At 47.1% G+C, this 23,938-nt stretch overlaps 1 protein-coding gene across 3 annotated transcripts in view; it reads left to right on the top strand.

Moving 5' to 3' along the window:
* The window catches only part of Msi2 (musashi RNA binding protein 2), a 368,246-nt gene that overhangs the window by 213,670 nt on the left and 130,638 nt on the right, over window positions 1–23,938 (top strand). For all 3 annotated transcript variants that reach the window (XM_028772332.1, XM_028772331.1, XM_028772333.1), the window contains exon 7: window positions 20,891–20,939. In XM_028772332.1, the coding sequence (XP_028628165.1) occupies window positions 20,891–20,939 (49 nt within the window). The remainder of the gene's footprint in view (window positions 1–20,890; window positions 20,940–23,938) is intronic.

Raw genomic sequence — 23,938 nt, 5'->3', positions numbered from 1 at the left:
GCATCAGTCCTTGCTGTAGGGATCGGAGTGCCTGAGCTAGACTTGTCCAAAGCAAATAGTCTTTTATGTTTGCAGCCACTCAGCACTTAGCCAAGAGTCCTTCCCCCTCCCCTTCATGCAGTTTAGGATTGAGGGAAGAAATCCCAGCAGTGTGAACCAGAAATCATCTTCTCTTCTTCCCCACTATGCATGGCCCCAAGACAGGCTTCATTCAGTTCTCAGAAGGTGGCTTAGCCCCTAGGGACCCAAAGTGGGGTTAGAGTAATCTTTCCCAGGGTCTCTGTCTTGGAATGTCTGGAACACGTTGCACATGCTCAGGGTGGCCCTGAGCAAAGTGTGAGGATACTTAACCGATCCCCTGGCTGCATTAATTGTACCCGGGTTGGTCTTTGAAAGAGACATTGGTGTAGAACAGCTGCCATTCTGGAAACTATTCACATAATCTTTGAAAAAGCCTGCTACGGTCCCCAGTCATTGTATGGGCTGTGTTTCTTAGGAAGTTAGTTGTTCTTTCTGTTTAGGTGACAGTTTTGGTCACTATGCTGCTGCCCAGCCTTGCAAGTGTATCATTCATGACTTCTGAATCTTGTGGACTACAGTAGAGATTACATGAGTTCTAAGCCTACAGCACGTATTTAGATTATCCAACCCACTTCTAGGAGGGTCTTGTCTACCAGGACTGCAGACGGGCTACAGGTGCAGAGAGGTCATTGTGGTTTTGGTGTCCTCCCCTAGCTCCCTAGGAGGAAGACACAGAGAGGGAGCATAGGAGAAAAAGACATTTTGAAATGTCTGGTGTACATGAGGCCTTTCACCCTCCACACTAAGTTCTTCACAGTATTTTGGTGAGATGTAGACGTCACTCACTTTTCCCGTTTTATAAGGAACATGGCACTGAGTTTGAGGGCCTGAGCTTGGAAGCCCACCGCTGCCTTTAAATCCACTCTGCCCCTCACAAACTGAGTGATGGGAGCCAATGCCTTCAGGATCCGGATTTCCTTGTTTAGAAATGCACATGGTGATAATAGTACCTCCCTCAAGGGCATAATATGATGTTTGAACCAGATAACTTGTCCAGTGTAATAAGAATTCACTGCTTTTATTACTGTGTCATTAACCACCAAGGGTTGTGACTAGAGGTGGCTAGCCCATTAAGTCAGTAACTGCTTTGTCATCCAGGAAGGTTTGGGTTCCTAAACCACCTGGTGCTGGGATTTTGCTAGGGTTAGAAGGTTCTGAAGAGGCAGCATAGTGTGCACACATCAGGGGCCTGCCACCCATCCTTCCTTAGCACAGTACTCAGGTGCCATCCACCCTCCATGATGCTGGTGTAACCTTGGGAGCAGATGTACAACTAGGTCTGGGTCTGGGTTCCAGCCTGTTCACCAGACCCTGGGCTTCTGTTTATGACTAATTGCTTTGTTTGTTCTGTATGAGACACTTAATTTTTTTCCCCCATGATTTACTCCTCTTTGTAATTAGGTGTAGTGATTAGAATCTTGTTCCTATTACAATGGAGTTTTGCTTTTAATTCATGCACATTCACCAGGCCTGTCTCTGTCTGTTCATTGATTGTCCCCAATTGGCTTTTCCCAAGCTGTCATATAAATCACAGTTCAGGGTTGGCTTAGAGACTGATGTGAGTCCAGGGGACCAAAGAGGGCTGACTGGGAATTCCTTTGCATTCAGCCGTGCAGGAGCAATGCATTCCTGCGGATGAAGTCTCAATAATTGAGGTATAAACAGTTGCAAATTAATAAACGTCCCTCACCATATTATTCCTTGCATAGTGCCTATTAAAAATTAAAGATATTATCTCTCTCATGCACACAGAGCTAAGAAAAGGTGTGAAAAGTAAAAACGAAAATTTATAAAAAAAAATACTAACTGGTATTTTCTCCTGCTCTTCAGCGGCTTCTGTTATGCATATGTAATGTGCGCATTAAAAAGTAAAAATGTTTGCAGGCCCCTCTTATGTTAGACTAACAGCATGCATGTATCAGCTACCCCAAGGTCACTGTGCACACCAGCAAGATCCTGGATCTTTAGAGTCCAAGGGAGTGGTTAGTCCCTAGAGTTTCCTTTTTTGTTTTTTGTTCATTGGTTGAGCGTGTGTGTGTGTGTGTGTGTGTGTGTGCCCCCGCGCTTGCACATGTGCACGCTCCAGAGGTTGACATCAACCATCGTCCTTGCCCGATCTCCATCTCATTGCTCTATTGCCGTGGGGTCTCTCCCTTGAACCCAGAGCCCTCTGGTTCAGCTGTTCTTACTAGGCAGCTTCTAGGGATCATTGGATGTTTCTGTCTTCTGAGTGTTGAGATCATAGCTGGGCTGCCATATCCCTCTGGCATTTACATGGGTGCTAGGGACAAGCACTTTACCCGATGAGCCAATTCTCCAGACCTAGAGCTGCCTTTCCTCTGTCAAAGATTGCCATTGATCCACTGGTCTAGGACAAGGTTAGAATAGGCAGGAACTATTTCTTGGTAAGTGAAGTGCTGAGGCCAGAGGGGTTTTAATTCAGCATTTTTCCTTCCCTGGCTGTAGCTTTAACTTGTTGGATTCCTCAGAGTTTGGATTCCTCTGATTTCCATTTTTGACTTTTAAAGGTAGCTGACACCAGAGCACTACCTTCTCAGTTTGCTTCTTCCCTGTATGGAACCCTTCTCTCCTGTGTCTCACTTCCTCCCTCTTCCCTGCCTGTGCCCAAACAAGGTTCCCAGCCATCATGGCCAGGCCTGGGTAGGAAAACTTACGGGTTTCTTCAGTCTCCTGTTTCTCCCCTCATAGAGGTTGGACACAGGCAGGTTCCCTGAAAGTAGAGGAGCCAGAGGAGATTGAGTGGAAAGCAGCTGACCTGTAGATGGCACAGGATATGCACTTGGTGGGGATAGAGAAATACAAGGCTGGAAGGCAAGATTGGTCTAACCTGCTCTAGGCTGGTCATGTGAACTTGGTCAGGGCCTTATGGCCAGTAGAATCCTGAAAAGTTTCCAGTGACCCTTCCGGACAAGTAGGCAGATACACCCTGACAGAGTTGGTAGCAGCCAGTACTTCTGGGAAGAGAAGTGCAGAGAAAGTGAGGGATTTCCTATTCAGTGAACACATGGAAAGCAGAACTGCAGATAAGAGGAACACAGGAGGAAGTCAAGCTCTGAGCCTGGGGGATAGGGGAGTGGGTTGGCAAGGTGTTCAGCTTGACATTCAAAGACACTTTAGAGTTTGCGGTCCGAGAGTGCTGATGCGCTAGGAAACCACGGTGGTGGGGAAATGAAGGGGTGAGGCCCATGCAAGGATAGGAGAGGCTAGCACAGGGAAAGTGACTGTCGAAGCTGTTCTTAGAAGAACAGAGTTCAGACAGACGGGAGTGTGGCCACAGGGGTGTGGTCACCAGGAGAGGTGTGGCCTCAGAGGGGTGGGGTATGGCTACAGGGCAAGCTGGATGACACAGCCTGGAGCTATATGTGTTAAGAGAAGAATAGGGATAGAGGGAAAGTTCCAGAGTAGAGCATAAGACCCCCATGACTGGAAGCTTGGAGAGCAAGTGGGAAGTTGGAGAGGAGTCTTCTCAGCACTCAAGAGGAGAGGCAGGTATATCTCTGTGTACTCCCATCCACCCAGCACTAAGAAATAAGATCCTGTCTCAAAGAGGTGGAGGGGTGGTAGGCCCCCCAGACTTACCTGAACAGATTATCAGTATAAACTGTCATCTCCTCGTCTACCAGTGTCTTGCCTGAATCTCCTAAACAGGTGATCCATGACTCTGGAGGTGATGCTCTGCTTTGCAAAGGGGAGGTAAAGTCATGGCTATGCCACTTGGTGGATTGTCACATAGCCGTTCAAGAGCTAGTGTGTAAGGTGGGGTCGAGTGGAGGGACAAGGTGTTGATGCGGGCAAAAGTACAGCTCTGTAGAAACTAAAGATGAACTTTAGTGAGTTTTCCTCTCAGGGGGTTGACGGGTGGAGGGAAGGCACCGATTTTATTCTGTGGCAGAGACTTTTCTAACTACAACAGACTTCCTTTCTACCTCCCGTCCTCTGGCCGTGCCCTGCTTCCCAGAGCCACCCTCCCACAGACTCTCTTTAAAAATAGACTTTCATGCATGAAGAAGCATCATAATGTAATACTGCTCTTATCTGCACACTTACCCAGCAGGCATTTACAAAAGACAGTACACGGTCTTCCCTATCTCCAGGGCTCACAGAGGTGGGACATTTTCTTTTAAGACATGCTCACCTGAGTCTGGCCACACAGGACCCCAACTGGGCAATTAGCCTTGATCAGAGCTGCCTCCCTGGGAAAGGTGCCCACTCCACTCTCTTTGCCTTTCATCTGCTCTGAGCTTTTCTCTCATGATAAATGTTCCAAGAGGAGTGTCTTAAGGACCCAGGGAAACCTGTGGGGTTATTATGGCTCATTTGGTAGATGAGAGGGACCTGTAATTTTCCGTTGTGTATTTGTATGCACAGAGATGTGATAAAGACAGCTTGTGGCCTCTTTCGAGTTCCAGATGTCTTGTGAATGAATAAACAGTGCTTTTTCCTCAGGCTGTGGGGTACCCTCTTTGGTTTGTCGCTGGTGCCGTGTTCCCTGGGTATGTTCCCCAAGCAGCCATTTTGTGTGGAGAGGTCTTCCCTGATTGTGTAGGGATTGAAGAGAAAGAAGCCTGCCCTTTTGAAAAGGATATGTAATCAAAGGATGTGTGCCTTGTTATCTTTCCAGAAATGTTAAGACATCTGCATCTGGATGTGCTTAGCCTGTTTGGTTAAACTGAAGCAAAGATGGAGGTTGCTTTTTGTGCCTGTTGAAGAGGGGTGTGTGTGTGTGTGTGTGTGTGTGTGTGTGTGTGTGTATGACATGTGTATGCATATATGTGTGTGTGCACATTGTGTGTATGTGTATAGAGGTCAAACTACAAATGAAGAGATGGTCTTCCTATCCATCTTTATTTTTGAGACAGGGTCTTTCACAGAACCTAGAGTTCACTAATTTACCTAGACAGCAAAGCTCCTGGGATCCTCCTAGCTCCGCCCCCTCAGCCCTGAGGTACAGATGAGCCCCACTTCACTTAGCTGCTTACATAGATGGGGGTCTAGGAGGTCCTGGAATTTAAGATTCTTTTATATTGATTTTCAGATTGTTGTTGTTTCTCTGTCTCTTCTTTATGCATGTGTGGTGCCCATGTGAGTCCCTTCCTTAACCCCTCCCCTGTCATATGTAGAAGCATCAGGACCAGGGCTTTTTCCTACAAATGCAATGCCTCCTCTTCTAAGCAGGGATCTTTACATACTTATTCCACAGAGTCTACCTCCACTTTGTGTGTTTTCAAAGGGCTCACTGTGAACTCAGATTCAGACTTTGGCACTTTCTTCTGAGTCTCTTTGTGGTGATAAATCTTTGGCCTTTGAAAGTGGCTGTGAGTTTTGGAAACCATCCCCAACCTTAGCTCTAGATGGCTTGTGGCCAAGATTGAGTATGCTGGTTTTGGATCTAAATGTTATGGGACTCGAAAATAATAAGACTAGTTATCTTGCATGGCTTGAGAACAGACTAGAAGGGAGCACCCTCCCCCACAAAACCTCCCTCCCTTAAATCCAAATCTTGTTTAGTAAAGCCAGGACCTTCCACAGTGATGCCCTTGAAGGGGACAATAGGCATTTGGTATCTAATCTCAGTGCATTCCTTAGTCACCTAGTCAGACTTGCATTGAATGGCTTTTAACTATACTTTAGGCTGGGGGCGGGGGAGGGAGGTTAGCCAGCTGACACCAGATGAAATGTCAGGGTTTGAGCAAGCGTTAGTAGTAACTTGCAATGGGAAATTTATCCTTTCAGAGCAGCTACTACAGGTTAGCCAGGGCTATATTAGGTGCCAGGACGAGGGACAGCCACTATGAGTACTTCCATCATCCATCCCTCACCTTTGGGTGGACAGTGATTCACGTGGCCACACACTGTGGCAGTGCCACCCCTTCATCTGCTGTCCTAGACAACCCAGAGTTCAGGCTCTGCTGGGTCCTGGAAGTTGATGGAAGTTGATGTCCTGCCGCAGTAAAACTCATCCTGTTTGTCCCAGGAATGACTCATATGACAGGAATCTTCCGTCTCATTGTTTGTTAATCAATGAATGACAAAGTTCAATTGAGTGCCACATGGGCTGTGGGTGTCTCACAGGACATTCAAGGTTTGGTACTGGCTGAAGGAGTTTCTTTTAGGAATCGAAGAGAAGCCACTACCCAAGAGGACATATGCCTCTCTTTTTCATTTTTAAAATATTATTTATTTATTTTCGAGATAGAATTTTGGTTTATAGCCCAAGCTGGTCTCAGATTCATGGTATTCCTCTTTCCTGGGTAGCACTTTGCCTCTGTCAGTCTTTTTGTTTGGCCTTTTTTGTTTGGTCTCGAGTAGCCCAGGGTACATGAAACAGACTATGTATTCAAGGATGGTCTTGTCCTTCTGATCTTCCCGACTCTACTTCTCTAGTGCTAGAATTGCAGGCTTGCTGGCATTCCACCTTATTTATGCAGTGCTGGGCTCTAAACCCACGGCTTTCTGCCTACTAGATATGGGTGGGTGTTCTCGCTCTCTCGCTCCAATGTCACTGTCTTCAGACACACCAGAAGAGGGTATCAGATCCCATTACAGATGGTTATAAGCCACCATGTGGTTGCTGGGAATTGAACTCAGGACCTCTGGAAGAGTAGTCAGTGCTCTAAACCACTGAGCCATCTCTCCAGCTCTTAAGAAAACCTCGTCCAAGCCTGTGGTTTCTCCCAGAAAGTAATGGTATAGTTCTCAGGCAGCAAGTACAGCCCCCAGCACTTTAGATGTACTGATCAGTTAGCAGGTCTGAGGGAGGCAGGACTCAGAGCTGCAAGGCAGCTGCTGAGAACAACCATAGGGTGGACACATCTGGGTGCTCATCTGCTGGGTGCTCACGTGCCTCTGTGAGGTGCTGAGTAGCTGTGTCCTCCAGATTCTTGTACCGCCCGCCTACAGTGACAAGAGGCCACAGGCTGTCCCTGAGACCCAGCCTATTAGACACGTTCCTCCAGTCCTAAGAGTGTCATTGTAATGAAAATGGTTCCTGGGGTTCGATGAAAGCACCCCTGTTTCAGATCAGCCCTGGACAGAGGTCCTCAGCAGCGCTGCCTCCGTCTTCCCAGTCTGAGTGATGGAACTGAGCACAGCTCCTCAAGGGGACTGGGAATTAATGAGCTGACATTTGAAAACTGCTTAGGAGATGAATTGGAAGTGCTAAGTATTACTATTTCACGTGGAAGTCTGAAAATAACCTCACTGAAGCATCCTAATAAATAACTGAACGTGGCGAGTGAGGGGGAAATTTCAGTCGTCTGGAGAACATTTGTCTTAAGTACTTTTCTCTTGAGCAGAACCGAGGTGCTAGGGGAGTTCTAAAGAGCATTCATCTGTCGGCATTGTGTGACCCACAAAGGAGCAAATATGGAGTCACAGAGGCACAGTGCCTGCTGGGGATGCATTGGGTCTTCCTTAAATCTAGCCCAATGCTGTTGGCATTCTGAGAGACTCCTGGCAACAGCGGCAGCAGCAGCAGCAGAGGTAGTGGTGTTGGCAGTGGCGTGGCGGCACTGTGTGTTCCCCTTCCCAAGGGTTTTCTGGTTGTCCTAAACTATTCCCACCCTTAAGGCCTCCTTTAATCTTGAAATGCTTGGCCACAGTGTTCTCCATTCTTCCTGTCCCGACAGTTCCTCTGCTTCTATCAAGTTACTTCTTTGGTTTAAACTTCTGCTTCGTCTTGCTTTTCCAGTCTTAGGAACGGAAGGCAACAGCAGCATGGTGCTCACATTTGTTGGTGGCCAATTTTGTTCTTAAATTGGTTCTGGCCCATGAGGCTTTCCTCTCCTCAGTTGTAGTCCCCTGGGGCTTTGAATCCTTGTGTGGTTGGATTTTCCACCGAGCTCTGTGGACAGCTCTGGGTGACACCTGGGGTTCCTGGAACCTTCTTTATTATGACAGCGGGTAGGTATTGAAAGTGGTGGCCCCTATCCTTGAACTCCCCTCCCATTTCTTCTTGCTCTAATAATTTAAAGGAAATTATCTTAGTTCCTTTGGTATGGCTCATAAATGGTGTTGTAGCCTCTGACTTCTTTACAGTTTTAAAAAGTCACATACGTGCTAAAGGCTGCTGGAGTTGGCTGGAACCAGTGTATGTTTCCAGCAAATGCCTTTAGAAACAGGTCTTTGGGAACTGGGCTTGATGGCTCATCACTAAAATGCCCGTCGGGCAAGCAGGAAGAATATGAGTTCAGATCACCTAGCACCCTTGTAAAGGGTGGACACGGCAGAACATGTGTGTAAATCCAGCATTAGCGTTGGGGGAATTGCGGAGACAGGCAGGTACCAGGGGTTACTTAGCTGTCCAGCTAGCTGAATGAGTGAACTTCAGGTTTAGTGAGAGACTGCATCTTAAAAAATAAGGTGGAGAGCCATAGAGGAAGACATCCCAACCTTGACCTCTGGCCTTCACACACATGTACCCACACACTTAATAGTCATCTATCTACACACCCACCCATGTGAACATGTGTTCACACATAAGCATGCATACATACATACATACATACATACATACAACTAAATGGTCATTACTGTCCCTCAAGTCACCTTTTCTCCTGCCTCCACTGCTCTCCCTCCCAGAGGTGGGGGATGGGTGCCAGGCCCTGCAGCCCATGGATGTGGTGTCTCTGTTCTAATGCTCCATTTTTTTCTTTTAAAGATTTATTTATTGATTATATATGAATACACTGTAGCTATCTTGAGACACACCAGAAGAGGGCATCAGATCTCATTACAGATGGTTGTGAGCCACCATGTGGTTGCTGGGATTTGAACTCAGGACCTCTGGAAGTGCAGTCAGTGCTCTTAACCTCTGATCCATCTCTCCAGCCCCCCTAATGCTCATTTTTATGTGGTGGCCAGCACCTGGAGGTACTCATCAATCTTGGACCACTGGAGGCTATCACTACTCTGCCCAGGGAAGGAGAGAGCCCTGCATGCTTTCATATGGAGTCAGTTCTAGGCGGAGAAGTGGGTAGGCCAACATGGATACATTTTGCAGGTGCCAATATCTCTTGATCTTAAGTTAATGGTGATTGTAGGACAGGGGCCTCTTATACTTCAGTGGCTCAAAGGAACCTGATCTCCAGGGCTGTCACCTACCTTCTGCCCTCCCCTCACCTGTGATGGTCAAGGGGCAGATTCTTGAGTACCACATGGCCCCAGAGGCCAGCAGGGCATCTTGGCCCTGGAATTCCTAAGATTTTCATAGCTCATTTTCAGCTCTGAAGCCAAGCGGGGAAAATACAGATCTAAGCAACTGAGCAACAATTTAATTAAAACTAAAATTTAGATGAATTTGTCAGAAGTCTTTAGGAGGCACTACCCCCCCCCCCCCCACACACACACACCTAACCTCAAGAAGAGACGGAGAGCGGAAGAGATCCTTAGCTTCCATGCAGTGAGTGTTTCTCATGTGGCCTGGCTTGCAGGAAGCATGTGTCTCTGTTGATTTCTGAAGAAAGAGAAGTAAATGTATAGGGACGGACTTCCGGCCCCTTCATCTTTCACAGGCCATTTAAAGGAACAGCACCTGACAGTTCACCAGCAGTGACAAGATTTTTCTGCTTCAGAAAGCAAAATACCATATAAGTTGTACAACATACATACATGATTCGAAGGGTCAGGGCAAAGCAGACAGCATAGTTGGCAGTGGAGAGCTTCATCAGGTTCCAAAGTTACCAGTGGGGGTGGGGGCCAAGCCAGTAGGCCTCACACAGGTGTACTGGGTGGCCTGTCATCGTTGTTTAATTTCCTTCTTCCCTGGTCCCAATTTGAATCGCCGAAATATGTTAGATTGCTCTGCGTTATTTCATTTGCCTGCTTTGTAATTCCTTCTTACCGAAAACAGATGAAAAACACAGCACTAAGGCAAATTGACAGCTCCTGAAATGAGAGCAGTCTTCATCCTCCGAGTGTTGATGTAGAAATAAATGAAAGCGAAAGCTGCCTGTTGGGTCCTGAAGCAGCTTGAGTTGCTACTTTGTTGCTGCTTTGGGGGCTTAGATGTTGGGTACCGGCTTTTCCGCCTCCTCCTTTTCCCTTTAGGGAATCGTGTGGCTTGAGAAGTAGGAAACATCGTTACTCTGACAATACTCACTTAACAAGCCATAGTTGGGACCTAATGAGGAGAAAAGAAATTTCCACCCAGAAGGGATGCACAGAAGGAAGTGGGGTCCCAACTTTTAATCAAGTGATAAAGTTGACTTTATCACTTCAAAGGAAACTTATTGGGCACCTCAGGTACCTCAGGCTAAACCAAAGGTAGCAGGTGTATACATAGTTTAGGCCATGCCACCAAAAGCCTCCATTATGACTCGTATTGCTGATAATCTTTCATGCAAGTTCAGTTGAGTTGGTAGATGAAATACCAGTTTATATTACAAAGTGCCCTTGTGTGCCCTTCACTCATTTCCCCATAACCCTGTCTCAAGAAACCAGAAAAATAAAAAGGGGAAAGAAAGAAAAGAAAAATGGTTATGTGCTTATTATAATGACTGTCATCATACTCAGGACTGTCCCGCCGAGTCCACCAAAACCCACCTGGTTTCTTAATACACACCAAGCCCATCCCTAACGCAGATCTGAGCTATGTTCCATTACATCAACTTTGTCATTCTGTTATAGAAATAGAATCATCCAACCTTGGATATTTTTTTTCTCATCAGCCCAGTTTCATCCAAGGGCTCCATGAGAGCTATGTATTGTGGCTCATGTGTTTCTTCTTATATCAAGGAGCATTCCACTGTAGGATGTGCCACCAGTGTCATCCACCCCGCCCCACCCTCACTCCCTCTGAGCTTCTGAAACACAGTGTATGTACATCCTTGGAGAATAGTTCATGAGGCCAGGTGAGCTGGTGTAGGTAAACATCACTCATCCATACTGACTTCACTAGATCAGACTGTGTGGTAATTAATACAGTCTGTTAGTCCATGACACATCTCTGACCTAACAGATATCTGTGAGCATCTGTGTGTGCTGCTGATGGAATGCTTAGTGTCTGGAACAGACCACTGGCCAAGTACTTTCCTGGATTCTACATCAATAACATCTACTTCATGCAGAGGGGAAGACAAACAATGATCATTGTTCTCTTTTGTCCTGCAGAGTCGTCCTCAAAATACACAGGTCGGGGTGGTGGAGAAGGATTTGAACCCCAGACCTGTAAGACCATGTTAGGTTCCTTTTACTCTGTCACTACTCACCACAAAGCCACTGAGCACTGGTTTGTGCCTCCAGAAAGCGAGGAGTGACCTGGGCTCCTCTCTTCTTGCTCTTGTCTGCCTTAGAGAAGTTATGATCTTCTCTGAACAGGAAGTCACTCTCCCAAGCCACTGACCCCTTAGTCTTAGCTATGTTTGAACTTTGCTCTCAGCAACATTTTGGTAGCCATTATTTGAAGATGTCTGGGGAATTTTAAAGTGATGATGTAGAATGTCTTTAAAAATAGACATTCAGCGCTGCCTTCATTTGGCTAATTTTGGACAAGGGGACAGACAGCATCAGACTTGAGTAACCCATGGGGTCATTGACCCAGGACTCTGAGGTGACTTTGGGGCTAGGTGCCAGGGTGATTGGCTGTTAGGTAGCCAAAGGGACAGGAAGCTGGCGCCAATTGCATTAAGACCCGTGGAGGATTTGGGGATAAGCAATGCTTGCAGCACCCACTCAGGTACCTGGAGCCACACAGTTCACAGAATTCTGCCTCCTGCCAAAACTGGGCTGCGGAGCAGAGGATGTTTCTATTTTGGGCATTTAAGTGCTTCTACTGCTGAGGTCAGAGCTAGCAGCTCATCCCTGGAGGAGGGGAGAGGTGCTCTGACTCTTTAGAGCAAAGAAGGATGCAGATGTTGCTAGGAGAAAGGATTATCACACTGGAGTGGAGCTGCGACCCCTGGGTCACCTCTGTGACTCCTAGGACTACAATTCTTTTTTTTTTTTTAGATTTATTTATTTATTATATGAAAGTACACTGTAGCTGTCTTCAGACACCCATATGAGGGCATCGATCTCATTGTAGATGGTCGTGAGCCACCATGTGGTTGCTGGGATTTGAACTCATGACCTCTAGAAGAGCAGTCAGTGCTCTTAGCCGCTGAGCCATCTCACCAGCCCTAGGACTACAATTCTAAAGTGGTGAAGATTCCTCCATCTCCTACTTATACCCCCCCCCCCCAAGATCGAGCTGGATTTATCAGAATAGCAAGCTGGTAAAGTGTCGGGGCTCTTAGAGCCTGTGGCAATTCTCTCCTTTGTTCCATGTAATCAAGGCAAGTGGATGGCTGTGAAGTCCTAAGGCTGGGAGGCTGCCTCCCATCCAGCCCACAGAAAGATCCCAAGGCCTCAGAAAGCCTCCGTCATTCTGGTCCCTCGTTCCTTCCTTCATGCTCCTCAGTTAACTTTGTGTTGGGCAGACAGAGGAGCCTCAATAAATACTGATTTAGTGACTAATTTGACCAACTTGGCTTCGTTGTCATCTCCCTGCTTCTTCATCTGCCCATTCCTGTCTGTAAAAGAGCAGAGTATTGGGAGGCATATGCACACAGAAGTCCCTTTCTGACGCAGACAGGCCCTAGTCCCACCATCGAGCCTTGTAGCTTCCCTCCCTGTTCTGCAGGCAGAAAGAAGTGGCACATGGCCCGAGGGATTGGAACTGCAGATTGGAACCTGGACTTCTCCAGCCTTCGAAATGCCGCTCCTCCCCCTCTTCCCTTCCCCAAGTGGATAGCTGCAGCCACGCTTGTCACCGGCTGAGATTGCATTGGCCACAGGAGATGTGGATGATTTTTCCATTTGGTCCTGATGTTTATTTCATGCCCATCAATATCAGCCTGTATTAGGACAGATGAGGTTCTTATTTACAGGCTGTGCATTTTCACACTTGGTAATTATAAACCCTTCCCCTGTTCGGTCAGAGTCGTGCAGATCCATTTTGGCAATTAGCAGTTTAGTATTTGTTTAATGGGAATGCAAGAGTCTGTTACGGCACATCAACGCTCCCCTAATGATGGGCCTCTCTCCTCTGGAGCTGGCAGGTTTGGGCCTTTTTCACGGTAGGTGAGGTCTGATGGGAGAGGTTGGAGACAGGGAAAAAGGAACATTCAGTATCCTGCCTGCCACTCCTCTCCTCCAGAGCCCACTTGCATGCATGTGCGCACACACACACACACACACACACACACACACACACACCAACCAGCCCTGAAAGCGGGTACTGGATTACCAGAGCACAACAGCCGCCACTCCAAGGAACATCACAAGAGAGGCCGTTAGGCCAGATGCCATTTCCATGTGACAGCTGTCAGCTTGCTGGATCCAACTGCTTCTCCTCCAACAGCTAATGGCCAGCCTCTCTCCTGTCACCTCCCTCCCTTCACCTCTTCTCCACGCCCTGACTGGCATCACTCTACAGAGCACCTCCTGCTCCCTCCCTGGGTGGTGCTGGGGACCAGATCTTTGTCTGCCCAGCTGACAGGGAGCCCTAAGCCCAACCGTAGTCTCAGAGGGCAGACTCAGGCTCTTTCAAGATGGACCCTCCTGTGACTGTTCCCCCAAGGGCACGCCAATCCTGTTAGTGGCTGTTCTTCGGTGTGACCCACTTTTCAGTGGGTATGTTTGTGTATTCATGTTCATGGTGCAACAAGAGAATTGCCCGGGAGGACGTGAATTGGGTGTATTCTGAGCCAGGGACTCAGTAGCCAATCATGCAAGCTTTCTTGCCCACCCTAGGAGGAGTGAGGCATGGTACTTATTCTTCATGCTCCAAGTGTGCACTTAGAGAGTACCCTGTAGACTCTCATAGGCTGAGCCCTGGGCTGACTTCGAGGACTCCTGTCCAGTTCCAGCTCTTGCTCTGTGACCGTGGAGAAGCCCAGTGTTCAGCCTTTAGATTTGCCTGACTCAAAGAAAGAAACCCCTGTGTCCTATCTCCTCAGCTCTTCGGTTGCTTCCCTCTTCCCACCCACCACCGCTTTACACTTACTCAGTCACCTCAGACTGTTTGGAGAGCTTTGAAGGTAGTATTTGTTGGTTCATCCAGAAGACAGTGGCAGTAGCCTACACTCTAGGGACTTTAGACAGTGGAACACAGTGAACGGACATTAAGAGCTGAGGGGGCTCATTCAGTCTTGAATCCTGTCTCCGATGTATCTTATGTGTGATATGCCAGGCAAGTTACTTCGTCTTAGCAATTCAAATTTCCTCACCTACAAAATGGGTGTGACAGTATCTACCCAGAGCTACTTGTGAATTGCCCTTTAAGCTATAGTAAACGGTCACTATTCATCATTATTTGGTGGGGGCTGGGTGGGTGTTTTGTAAGTAGAATCGCATTCAAACCAGCTAAAGCAGGAGGCCTTGCTTGTAGGTAGGTACCCTACATCCTTCAGCGAGCCCCAACTCCCATAAGTATCCCTTGGTTACATTTGTAACTTGTATCTGATGAACTTTGGAGTTTGGTTTTATGTTCATTAAATGAGAAAGTGGAATGATTCTGCAAGGGTTAAAAACATAAAAGTAAGAAAAATAGGACTGATAGAACACAGCCCTGCTTGTGAGGGTAGAATGTTCTAGCCAAAAGTCTTGAGAGCCTTTAATGAATAGTTCAGGAAATACACTTAGCGCTTGTGAACTGAATGTTAAAGATGTGGTTAAAACGGCAAAGTTTATGTTACATGTGTTTTACCGCATTTTGGAAAAAGGATGTAGAGGAAACCCAGCAGTCTCTTTTCCTGATGTTCAATGGAGGCATAAACAAGTTCTGGGGGCTGGTGTAGTAAACTAGAGTGTTGGACTTCCAGGATGAAATGGGCAGTAACTGACAGCAGTGACTACAACAGAAGCCCTGAGGGCACCTCCATTGCTGGAACCTTCCAGGGGTGAATGTACAGAGAAGTGGCAGAGTTCTCTTGACTGCAGCTCTGGGGAGGGAGGCAGGAACCTAGATGGGAAGGAGGGGCAGAGACTTGAACTTCCAGAGACCAGCATCTGAGTCATGGGCCCTTGCCAGCCCAGGATGAGCGGTGGGAAAGCTGAGGCTCAGAGGATTGACGAGAATCTCTTTCTCATGAGCCATATGAAAGTCAAGTCTATAATAACAATGTAGAAATAGTATGTCAAGAGAATAGTGGTTTCATTAGGTTGTCTTAAAAGTTTTGGGTTCAAGGCTAGGAATGTCAGTTACTTGGTAGGAGTACTTGCCTAGCATCAGGAGGCCCTGAGTTTCATCCCTAGCACCTAGTATATTAGGAATGGTGTCAGAGGCCTAGAATACCTGCACTTAGAAGGTAGAAGGATTAGGAGCTCACGGTCATCCCGGGCCATGTAAGAGTTCAAAACCAGCTAGACTACATGAAACCCTGTCTCAAAAATATAAGAGCCCTTGGTTCAGTTGTTGGTCCTTCTGGCTACTTCAGAACAGAACTCCTGGTTTCTTTAGACTAATACCATGACAAGAAGAAACAGGGCGAATGCTTGTCCCTTACAGCCAGCATCCTACTTCTGGGCAGCCTAAGACCTGCTAACACTAGCTAGCTTATTTCTGACACACCTGCTGTGAGATAAGGCCCCTCCCACTACATTCGACCATTTAGAATAGTGATGCTTTGCCGTGGAAGAACACAGACCTCTGGAGAGCCTAAGAGGCCTTCTGCAAGGTCCCCTGGAGAGTAAAGGTGTGGCCTAGGCAACCTTAACAGTCCAGAGGGAGTGGCCTTTAGGGTGCTACTGGGAGCCATCAAGGCTGAAACCACTAATGCAAATTGCAGTTTGAATTTAATGGCATTTTCCGGGCTGCCCCCTCTGCTGCTTGCTCTCTCTTGTCAGTGGTTAGTAAAGCCACCACCTCCTCTTTGTATACTGAGGGAGAAATTTAGCCTCAGAAGACAACTTAGTTGCCTTAGGTTCGTGTCAGGAGCCACTTTAGTCTAGATACAGTGGTTGGGGCAGAAGTGACCCATGCTTGACACAGCACAGATTCCGGCCCTTTGTCCTAGGTGGTCTCGCCACATCAAATAACCTCAGTGCCTTGAATTTATAAAGCATAATAAGGCCACTAAGCCCTGTGCACTGTCATATCGCCTGTCCTGCATTTGCAGGCATTGATTTAAACTAACCCTTGAAGCATCCATGTGGGATCAGGAAGAGAAATCTAAGAGTGTTTGTTCTGGGGGGAGAGTGGAGGTTTCTCCTCTTCCCTGTTTCCTTCCTCACATCTGGATAGATGATTTAAGGACCATTTGAAGTGTGGTTTCCTGCTTTGTTCTCAATAGGTATGATATGTGGGGGTGTTTGCCAGCATCCCAGGAGGTGTAGGAAGTAGGAAGTGTCTTAGGGTGTGTGTTGACCACAGCAAAGCTCTGGAACAGCCTCACAGAACAGTTTTCAAAGGGAAACAGTTTTCAGTGGGGAATTTGATGCTCCCAGATGTTGTAGTGTCTGTCTTGTTCCCCCTCTCTCCCAGCATGCTCTGCAGCCTCTTCTCTGCATCCTCTGCAGAATCCTCACCCTTGGAGCTTAGAGGCCATGGGACCTGCCCATTGTTTGTAGTTAGGCTAAGGCTTTGTAAGTAGGAATGCCTGATACATGCAGAGTGTGTAGAAGCAAATGAAGTTGCCACTGGCTAGATTTCTAAGTCAAGATTGGGTTGATCGCTGATCTTGGTTTCTCCGATACAAGGAAAGTTAGCATCATGTGGGCAGACACTAGTTTTGTTCTGTGTCAGGGCGGGGACAGCTTGACTGACATTAAAAAACCCTTTTCCTTGTCGTCTTTTTCACTCCTGGTTCCACTGTCAACTCTTCAGGATGTTAGATGATCGTTGGCTAAGAGAAGAGAAGACCCAAGCAGGGAGGGATGGCTGCTGCACTCTGCAGTCCCTAGGGGTCATCATATGTGTTGGGTATGACTGTTCTTTAGAGGAGAAAGCAACCTCTTCATTCTGGGCTCTCACTGTTTAAGGTGGGGAAGGAAAAGAGGCCACAGGCTAGTAGAAGTACATATAGGAGCTGAGCGTTAATGAGGTACACAAATCCTGGGTGGTGGGGGGGAAGGTCTGTGGGCTAACTGGCTGTGGGCAAATCTAAGATGTGTAACGGTCTCAGAGCCCATTGGTGTGGCTCTCCTTTCACTGCTATGTATACCCTGCTGAGGGAGATTTACTGGAACCTTCCATAGGCAGAAGCACACACACTAGACCTTCCAGGCTTGAAGGCAGAGAGTATCTCCTTCCCAACTGTTTGACCTAAAAGTTGCATGACTTTGCTTTTCCATTCTTAAAGATGGGCTACTCAGGAAGACAGGCTGGCTACCCATGTGGACCTGCCTTGGGTCATTACTAGAGACTTCTCATGGTTGGAATAAGCTTTTCTCCGAAAGAGACCAGATTCATTCTAGGGCATGGGACAAAGCCACCTAAAGTTGAGACATCTATTCTCCTCCCTTCTCTCCCTCAGGGGATTCAAAAGACTAGTTAGGCCTTTAGGTACCACCTCTGATACAAGGAAATCTGTGCAGTAGCATGCAAAGACATTGCCCACGCAAAGTGTTGATTATAAGGTCCAGACCATATTCCTTAAGAAGTACTTCACAGGGTTAATGATGTTCTCTTTTTGGGGTCAGAAAAACAACAGCTTTTAGCTCCCCAACCCCAGCATGCATCCCTCCTCAGCCCTTCCCGGAGGCTTATGATGCACAGCCAGCTCCTTCGTGCCAGTTTCAGGTGTGACCCTATGTACAGGGGCTCCCGTGAGACAGGGAGGCTGAGATCGCTGCTAGTTAACTGGCTCCCCGCACTGACACCCGTCACCTCAACTGTGCCCCTCATTTCTCCAGACTCCATGACAGAGACTCACTCGTGTACAAGCCGCTTCTGTTTGATTGAACAAGAACCGTGAGAAACAGGCCCGTATGTGAGGCCGTGGGTTTCATTCTATTCACTCTTTGTGTTTTCAAATTCTCCTGGTTTCAGCTCTTGCTGCCCTGCCAGATTTCCATTGCATTGATGGCGTCTCTGAATTAATAAGTATTTGCAACCACTGAAAAGTGCCCCCACCCCTCAGCACTGGGTCTTATCCATACTGATTCCTCCCCCCACCCCGCACTTTCTCTTTCTCTCCAGCTACTTCTTAGATGTTGTATTTTGTAAAATGTTAATAGAATTTTTCTTGCACCCTGACACTTTTATCTATTCAGGAGGTCTTCGAAAGTCCCATTGTACAGCTGGACTGCAGGGGAAAGAGCCCTATTCTCTACAACAATGCTTGTCCCCAAAACACACACACAGATCCTCCCCCCATGCTCACTAGGGTGGAGGGAATGCGGAGGCTACAGAAGAAAGCAGGCAAACTTAGCCAGGAGAAGCGGGAAGCCAATTACGCACCACTGAAAGACAGCTTTGGAAAAAAAATTTTTTTCTTTTAATTCAAAATATTTATTTCCTACAGGGAACTGAATTTCAGTACCAAAACATGGCCAACACAGAAGGGAGGCTGTTTTCTTCGCTGTTAGACATTTTCAGTTAAAAATCAAGATTTGGCAAACATCTCAGAAAATGTGGAGAAGGGTGCAAAGAAGCAGATGTCGCGTTTACCTGCACCCGCAGCAGGCCTTACCCCCAACCCACACCCTCACCCCAGGCATCTGAATTCTTCTGGCATCCCAAGGTCTGAGTCTGAGATGCCATATGCTGGAGTGTGACTGCTCTGTGTACAAACATACCAGTTGATCTTATGGTGATTTGCTTGGGTGGTGTATGGGAGGCGTATGGCCTCAGCAGGTGTCTGGGGGACTCTTGAAGCCCGCCAAGGCACGGGGAGCAGGAACAGCCCAGAGAAGGAGGCCCTGTTCAAGTGATCTCAAACTAACATTGCCTCTTCTGCCAGCTGGTGCCTGGGAGAAAGTGGGGGCCAGCTCCCTGTAAGGATACCCTCTCCACAGCAAATGACTGCAGGAGTGGGGGGCACCAGAAGGGGAAGGCCCCAGGAGCCTGTTTGTTCAGCCTGGGTTGCTTAGCAACAAAGGGGGAGGGGGCCCTGCCTCCAGAAGGGATTTTTAAGTGAGGCAGATCTCTTCCAGACTGGCTTGCCTGCCTTTTCCATTCTTGCCTGGACTTTGGTCTCTCCACTGTCGTATGTGATAGGATCTAGAAAAATAAGTTCAGTTTGTCCAGAGGCACCATGTTAATCCTCACTTCACTGTTCCATGCAGGAGGAGTGAGGAATGAGTGGCCTGTGGTGATTCCTCCTCGGGTGGCTTGGCTGAAGGCTCCCTTGTGAGCCTTTGAGCATAACAGAGTGCTAAGATCTTCCCGGCCACACACACCCCCAGACTGCTCCAAGCATAGTCTTCTGGCTAACAGTTTGTGCAACCACATGCGTTGGGTTGTATTTCAGCTACCATTGTTGAGTCCAGAATCCATGAAGAAAGCAACTAATTCACCGTGGCAAAGCAAGCCTTCTTGAGGGTAAAGGCGGTGGGTGACCTAAAGGATTAGATTGACAAATGAGAGGAGTGGGTTGAGGAGCTGTATGTTGTTTCTTGATATCTGTGTGGAATACTACAGCTAGAAGTGTCCAAGAGTTACAGGGTATTTGAGAAGACAGACAGAAGCCAGCCTGAGTACTTTTCTTCTTGATTGTCTTGAAAGAGTCCTAGCCTCAGTGCACCAGTTTGCTAGGGCTGCCATAACAAAGCATCAGAGGCTGGAGAGTTTCAACAACCAAAACCCTATTTGTCTCATGTCTGTTTATCCTGGAAGCCAGAAGTCCAAGATTGCGTGGTGACAGGGTTGGTTCTTACTGAGGTCTTGTTGGCCTGTGGTTTCTCAGCCCCACACATCTTTGTCCTCCTGTCCTCATTTGAGGACACCATTCATATGATAGGATTAAGGCCCATTCTAATGATCTCTTAGTGCTGTTGCTGCTTTAAAGACCTAGTTTGAATGGAAAGATGGCTCAGTGGTTAGGAGCACTTCTTTCACAGAGGATCCAAGTTGGGTTTCCCAACACCCATGTCAGGGAACTCAAAACTCCAGTTTCCACAGATCATGCACCTTTTGGTTTCCACAGGCACCCACATACATATTGCACATATACACAGACACGCATGTATGCACAGAAATAAAAATTTTAAATCTTTTTTTTAAATAAAAATAAAGACTAGTCACCCAGTCACAGAATTGGGAATTAGGACTTTAATTACAAGTTTTAGGGAACTCAGTCCAGCCCCTCAGAGTGAAGATACTGAAGTCTGTTGTCTATAACCAAATGAACAGAATATACATTAAATGGGGAGTTAGCTGTGGTCTCTTGCTCTGTGAAATACTGTCAAGCTGCCACTTTGTATTGACCTGGGTGAAGTATTTGCTATATTGTAATGCCATTTATATAACAGAAAAGACAATAACATTCCACAAATGATACAATATAATACAATTCTAAAAGAGGCATGGGTTTTCAAAAACTATTTACTTTCAATTACATGCAGGGGATGTATTTGTTTGTGAATACAGGTGCCCACAGAAAACTTACAATCTCTCTCTCCTCCTGTCCCTCTTCCCTCCCTTCCCCCCCCCCAAAGGAAACTACACATCTGTTACCTAAGGTTGTGCCAGGTTGAGGGGATTTGGGAGTTTTGTTCCCCTCCCCCTTTTACAAATATTCTCTATTTGAGCAACTACTACTTTAGCAATGGAAACCACCTTCCTCACCCCCACACAATCTGTATTTGTAATGTTCTGTGTATTTCATGGAAAGCCCTGAAGCAGCTTGTATTCTGTGTTTGTTTTCAGGTAGAGGATGCAATGCTGATGTTCGACAAAACCACCAACAGGCACAGAGGTAAGATGGCCCCATCGTAAGAGAGTGTCCCTTCTTCCTCTTCTGGGCTTCTCGCCTCCCATCCTATTGACCAAAGAAAGGTACAAGGGAGATGCAGAGTCCAGCAAGTGGGTGTTAATAACAGAGGGCCACCAGAGCACAGTGAGTCCAGGTATCAGACTGCGAAAACCATCTTGGCTAGGGAGCCCTGGCTGGAATTGAGCGGCCACACCCAGCACACTGAGTCAATTTACCTTTCTTACCCTGGCTCTCTTAGCCCCTTGCCAACCTCAGCACTTGGTGATCCTAGTGGAAATTATTCAAAGTGATTACTCAATCGGACTCTCAATTTGCATCAGAGAAGGCTCAGAGAGCAGCCTGTCAGCCTAGGACTGAGTGAGAGGAGGTGAAAAAACCTTACTTGAATCTGTTAGCTGATTACCACAGTTGCAGATTGGGAACGTTCCTGTGGAGCCTCGAAATGCTTGGGGGACAGCTGTGCTTGTTTGTTCTCCCTGGCCAATCCTTGTTATAGAAAATGGGTCTCACTCAATCTGGGGTCCACAAACCTTTGAAATGATTTGCCTGATGTCTGAGCTTTGCTTGGGAGTAGATCCCTAGTGTTGAACAGATTTGTCAAAAGAGAGGTCTCAGCAACTCCTTCCAGCAAGAACATGTTCAAATCATTGCTTCAAATAGGAAAAGGGGAAGAATCTAGAACATCCTCCTTGAAACGAAAGTCAGAGGAGGCTATGAGTTAGTGCAGTATTCTGCTGTGCTCTGGAGGTGCCATGTTCCTGGGGTCCTCATTAATGGGGTGTTAGTGAGCAGTGCTTGTGAAGTGGGACAGGCTGTGGGGTGTTCTCCAGGGAAGGAGCCTGGGTGAACCTGTTTCCTTGCCACACGTATTGTTTATATTCCCGCTATCTCCTGTGATCAGAAATGGTTACCCCGTGCTGGCTGCACCTCTTTCCTGTCTGAGGAAGCAGCAGAGTAAAAGGCAGGAAGGAATGAAGGGGGGCCAGGGAGAGATCTGTATATCCTGTCCTCATATGCCTGCTAACCCAACTTTCATCAGCATCCTTAAGATGGAGAGTTGAACATTGGATAGACCAGGGCAGGGTAGAGGATAAGGAGAGAAGGCAAGGAAGGAAAACCAAAAATCCTCACTACCCTGGAGATAGAGATGGACAGGTGCCGGGAGGAAGGGGTTCCCTGTGATGTACAGTTTCTGATTATTTTATGTCATCACCAACATTGTCTTGGTGATGTTACAGATCTCTAAGTACTATGCTGGGTATGGCAGCACAGGCTTTGAGGAGACTTCCTCCACTCAGATGAGATAGAAGCATCAACCTAGGCAATGCAGAGTGATTCTGACTGCGAAAAGTAAACGCAGAGGGGCTGCGGAGATGACCCAGTGGTTAAGAGAACTTGCTGCTGTGTCAGAGACCACAGTTTGGTTCCCAGCAGTTGCTTCAAATCACTGACTACCACCTGTAACTCCAGTTGGAGGAGATCCAAGGCTCCTAGCCTCCACCGGCTCCTGTGTGCACACACTTCTATATGACTAACACACAGACACAAAAACCTATCCATAGTTATTGTTTTTTCAATGAGAAGCCAAAGTACAGTGCCTCTCATAATTTGACCTCCACCACCATCTTGGGAGTCACAGAGTTGTGACTTTGGGAGGAATTACTGCACATTTTTATGCCTTCTCTGTTCATTGATAAAATGAAAGTAGTAACAGCAGTATCCTAGTGTTTCTAGTGCTGTGGTAAAACACTGTGACCAAAAGCAACTTGGAGAAGAAAGGGTTTATTTCAATTTACACATCAGTCTGTCATCAAAGAAAGTCAAGGCCCTGATCACTGGCTTCTTTCTCAGGCTCGTTTAGACTGCCTGGGTCCTTCCACATCAATCCCTAATCAAGAAAATGCCCCTACAGGCCATCTCATGGAAGCATTTTTCCAAATGAGGTTCCTCGTCTTAGATGACTCTGACTTGTGTCAAGTTGACAAAAAAAATCTAACCAGGACAAGTACCAACTTTAATAGTGTTGTTTGGCAAGTTTAAGGGCAAGAATAAGTGTGCATAAGTGTTAGCTCTTAGGATAATTATCTTTACCATTTCATGGCTGAGATACCCAGGTTCAAGAGAGCTGAGACTCTTAAGTCCCCATAGCTTCCTCTTTCTTTGCATGCCCAGATAGGAACAGGTTTTTCTGGGTGCGTGATGGCAACTAAATATGGCTCCCAGCAGTCAGTGTCAGAACCCACAATCTCAGGAGTTTGCTGAGCTGTGTCACAGCAACTGTGTCCTTTTCTTATATGTGTCAGGATCTGGGATCAAATCCATGGTCTGGAGCACAATGAACTACTTTCCCAGCTCTCTCTATCTGTCTCTGTCTTTCTCCCTCTTTTCTTCTCCCTCCGTGTATGTGTGTATGTGTGCACATGCATGCACACGTATGTTAAATGTGTGGGGCATGTAGATGTCATGTTGATGTCAGATGTCTTCTGTGGTCACTCCATTTTATTTACTGAAGCAGGGTCCCTCACTGATTCAGTTAGTTATCTAGCCAACTTGCCTTGGGAGTGCTCCTGTCTTCTTGCCCAGCCTTGTGATAGTCTGGGCTGTGTTTGGTTCCTGGCCCCAGGAACATGGACATCTACAGTATGTCTGGAGCCACAGCAGAGGGCATCGACTTGGGCCCACGAGCCGGCCTCTCTTGGGCCTTTATCACCAGTAGGAGGCAGACAGAGATCAAGTTAGTTGCCACTCTACTTTCTGGTTGCCACCACCTATCCTTGCTCCCTGTGGTTCCTGTGAAGAAAAGATAATCCTAAGGCATATTTTAGTGGCAGTTGACTTCTGTCCCCCTAGGGGCCAGCCTGGTCTCACTAGTACCATGGAGAGAATCCTGGGGAAAGAGTTTAGACTTTGCCTCCCAGTAGATCTATGTAGTATGGAAGCCCACATTATCCCTAGATAAAGCTGATCCTCCTCTAGCTTCA

Source organism: Grammomys surdaster, unplaced genomic scaffold, assembly GCF_004785775.1.
Source record: "Grammomys surdaster isolate TR1022 unplaced genomic scaffold, NIH_TR_1.0 213, whole genome shotgun sequence".
Lineage (NCBI taxonomy): Eukaryota > Metazoa > Chordata > Mammalia > Rodentia > Muridae > Grammomys > Grammomys surdaster.
The sequence above is the reverse complement of the archived record's forward strand: the minus strand, read 5'-3'. Positions and strand labels throughout refer to the sequence as shown.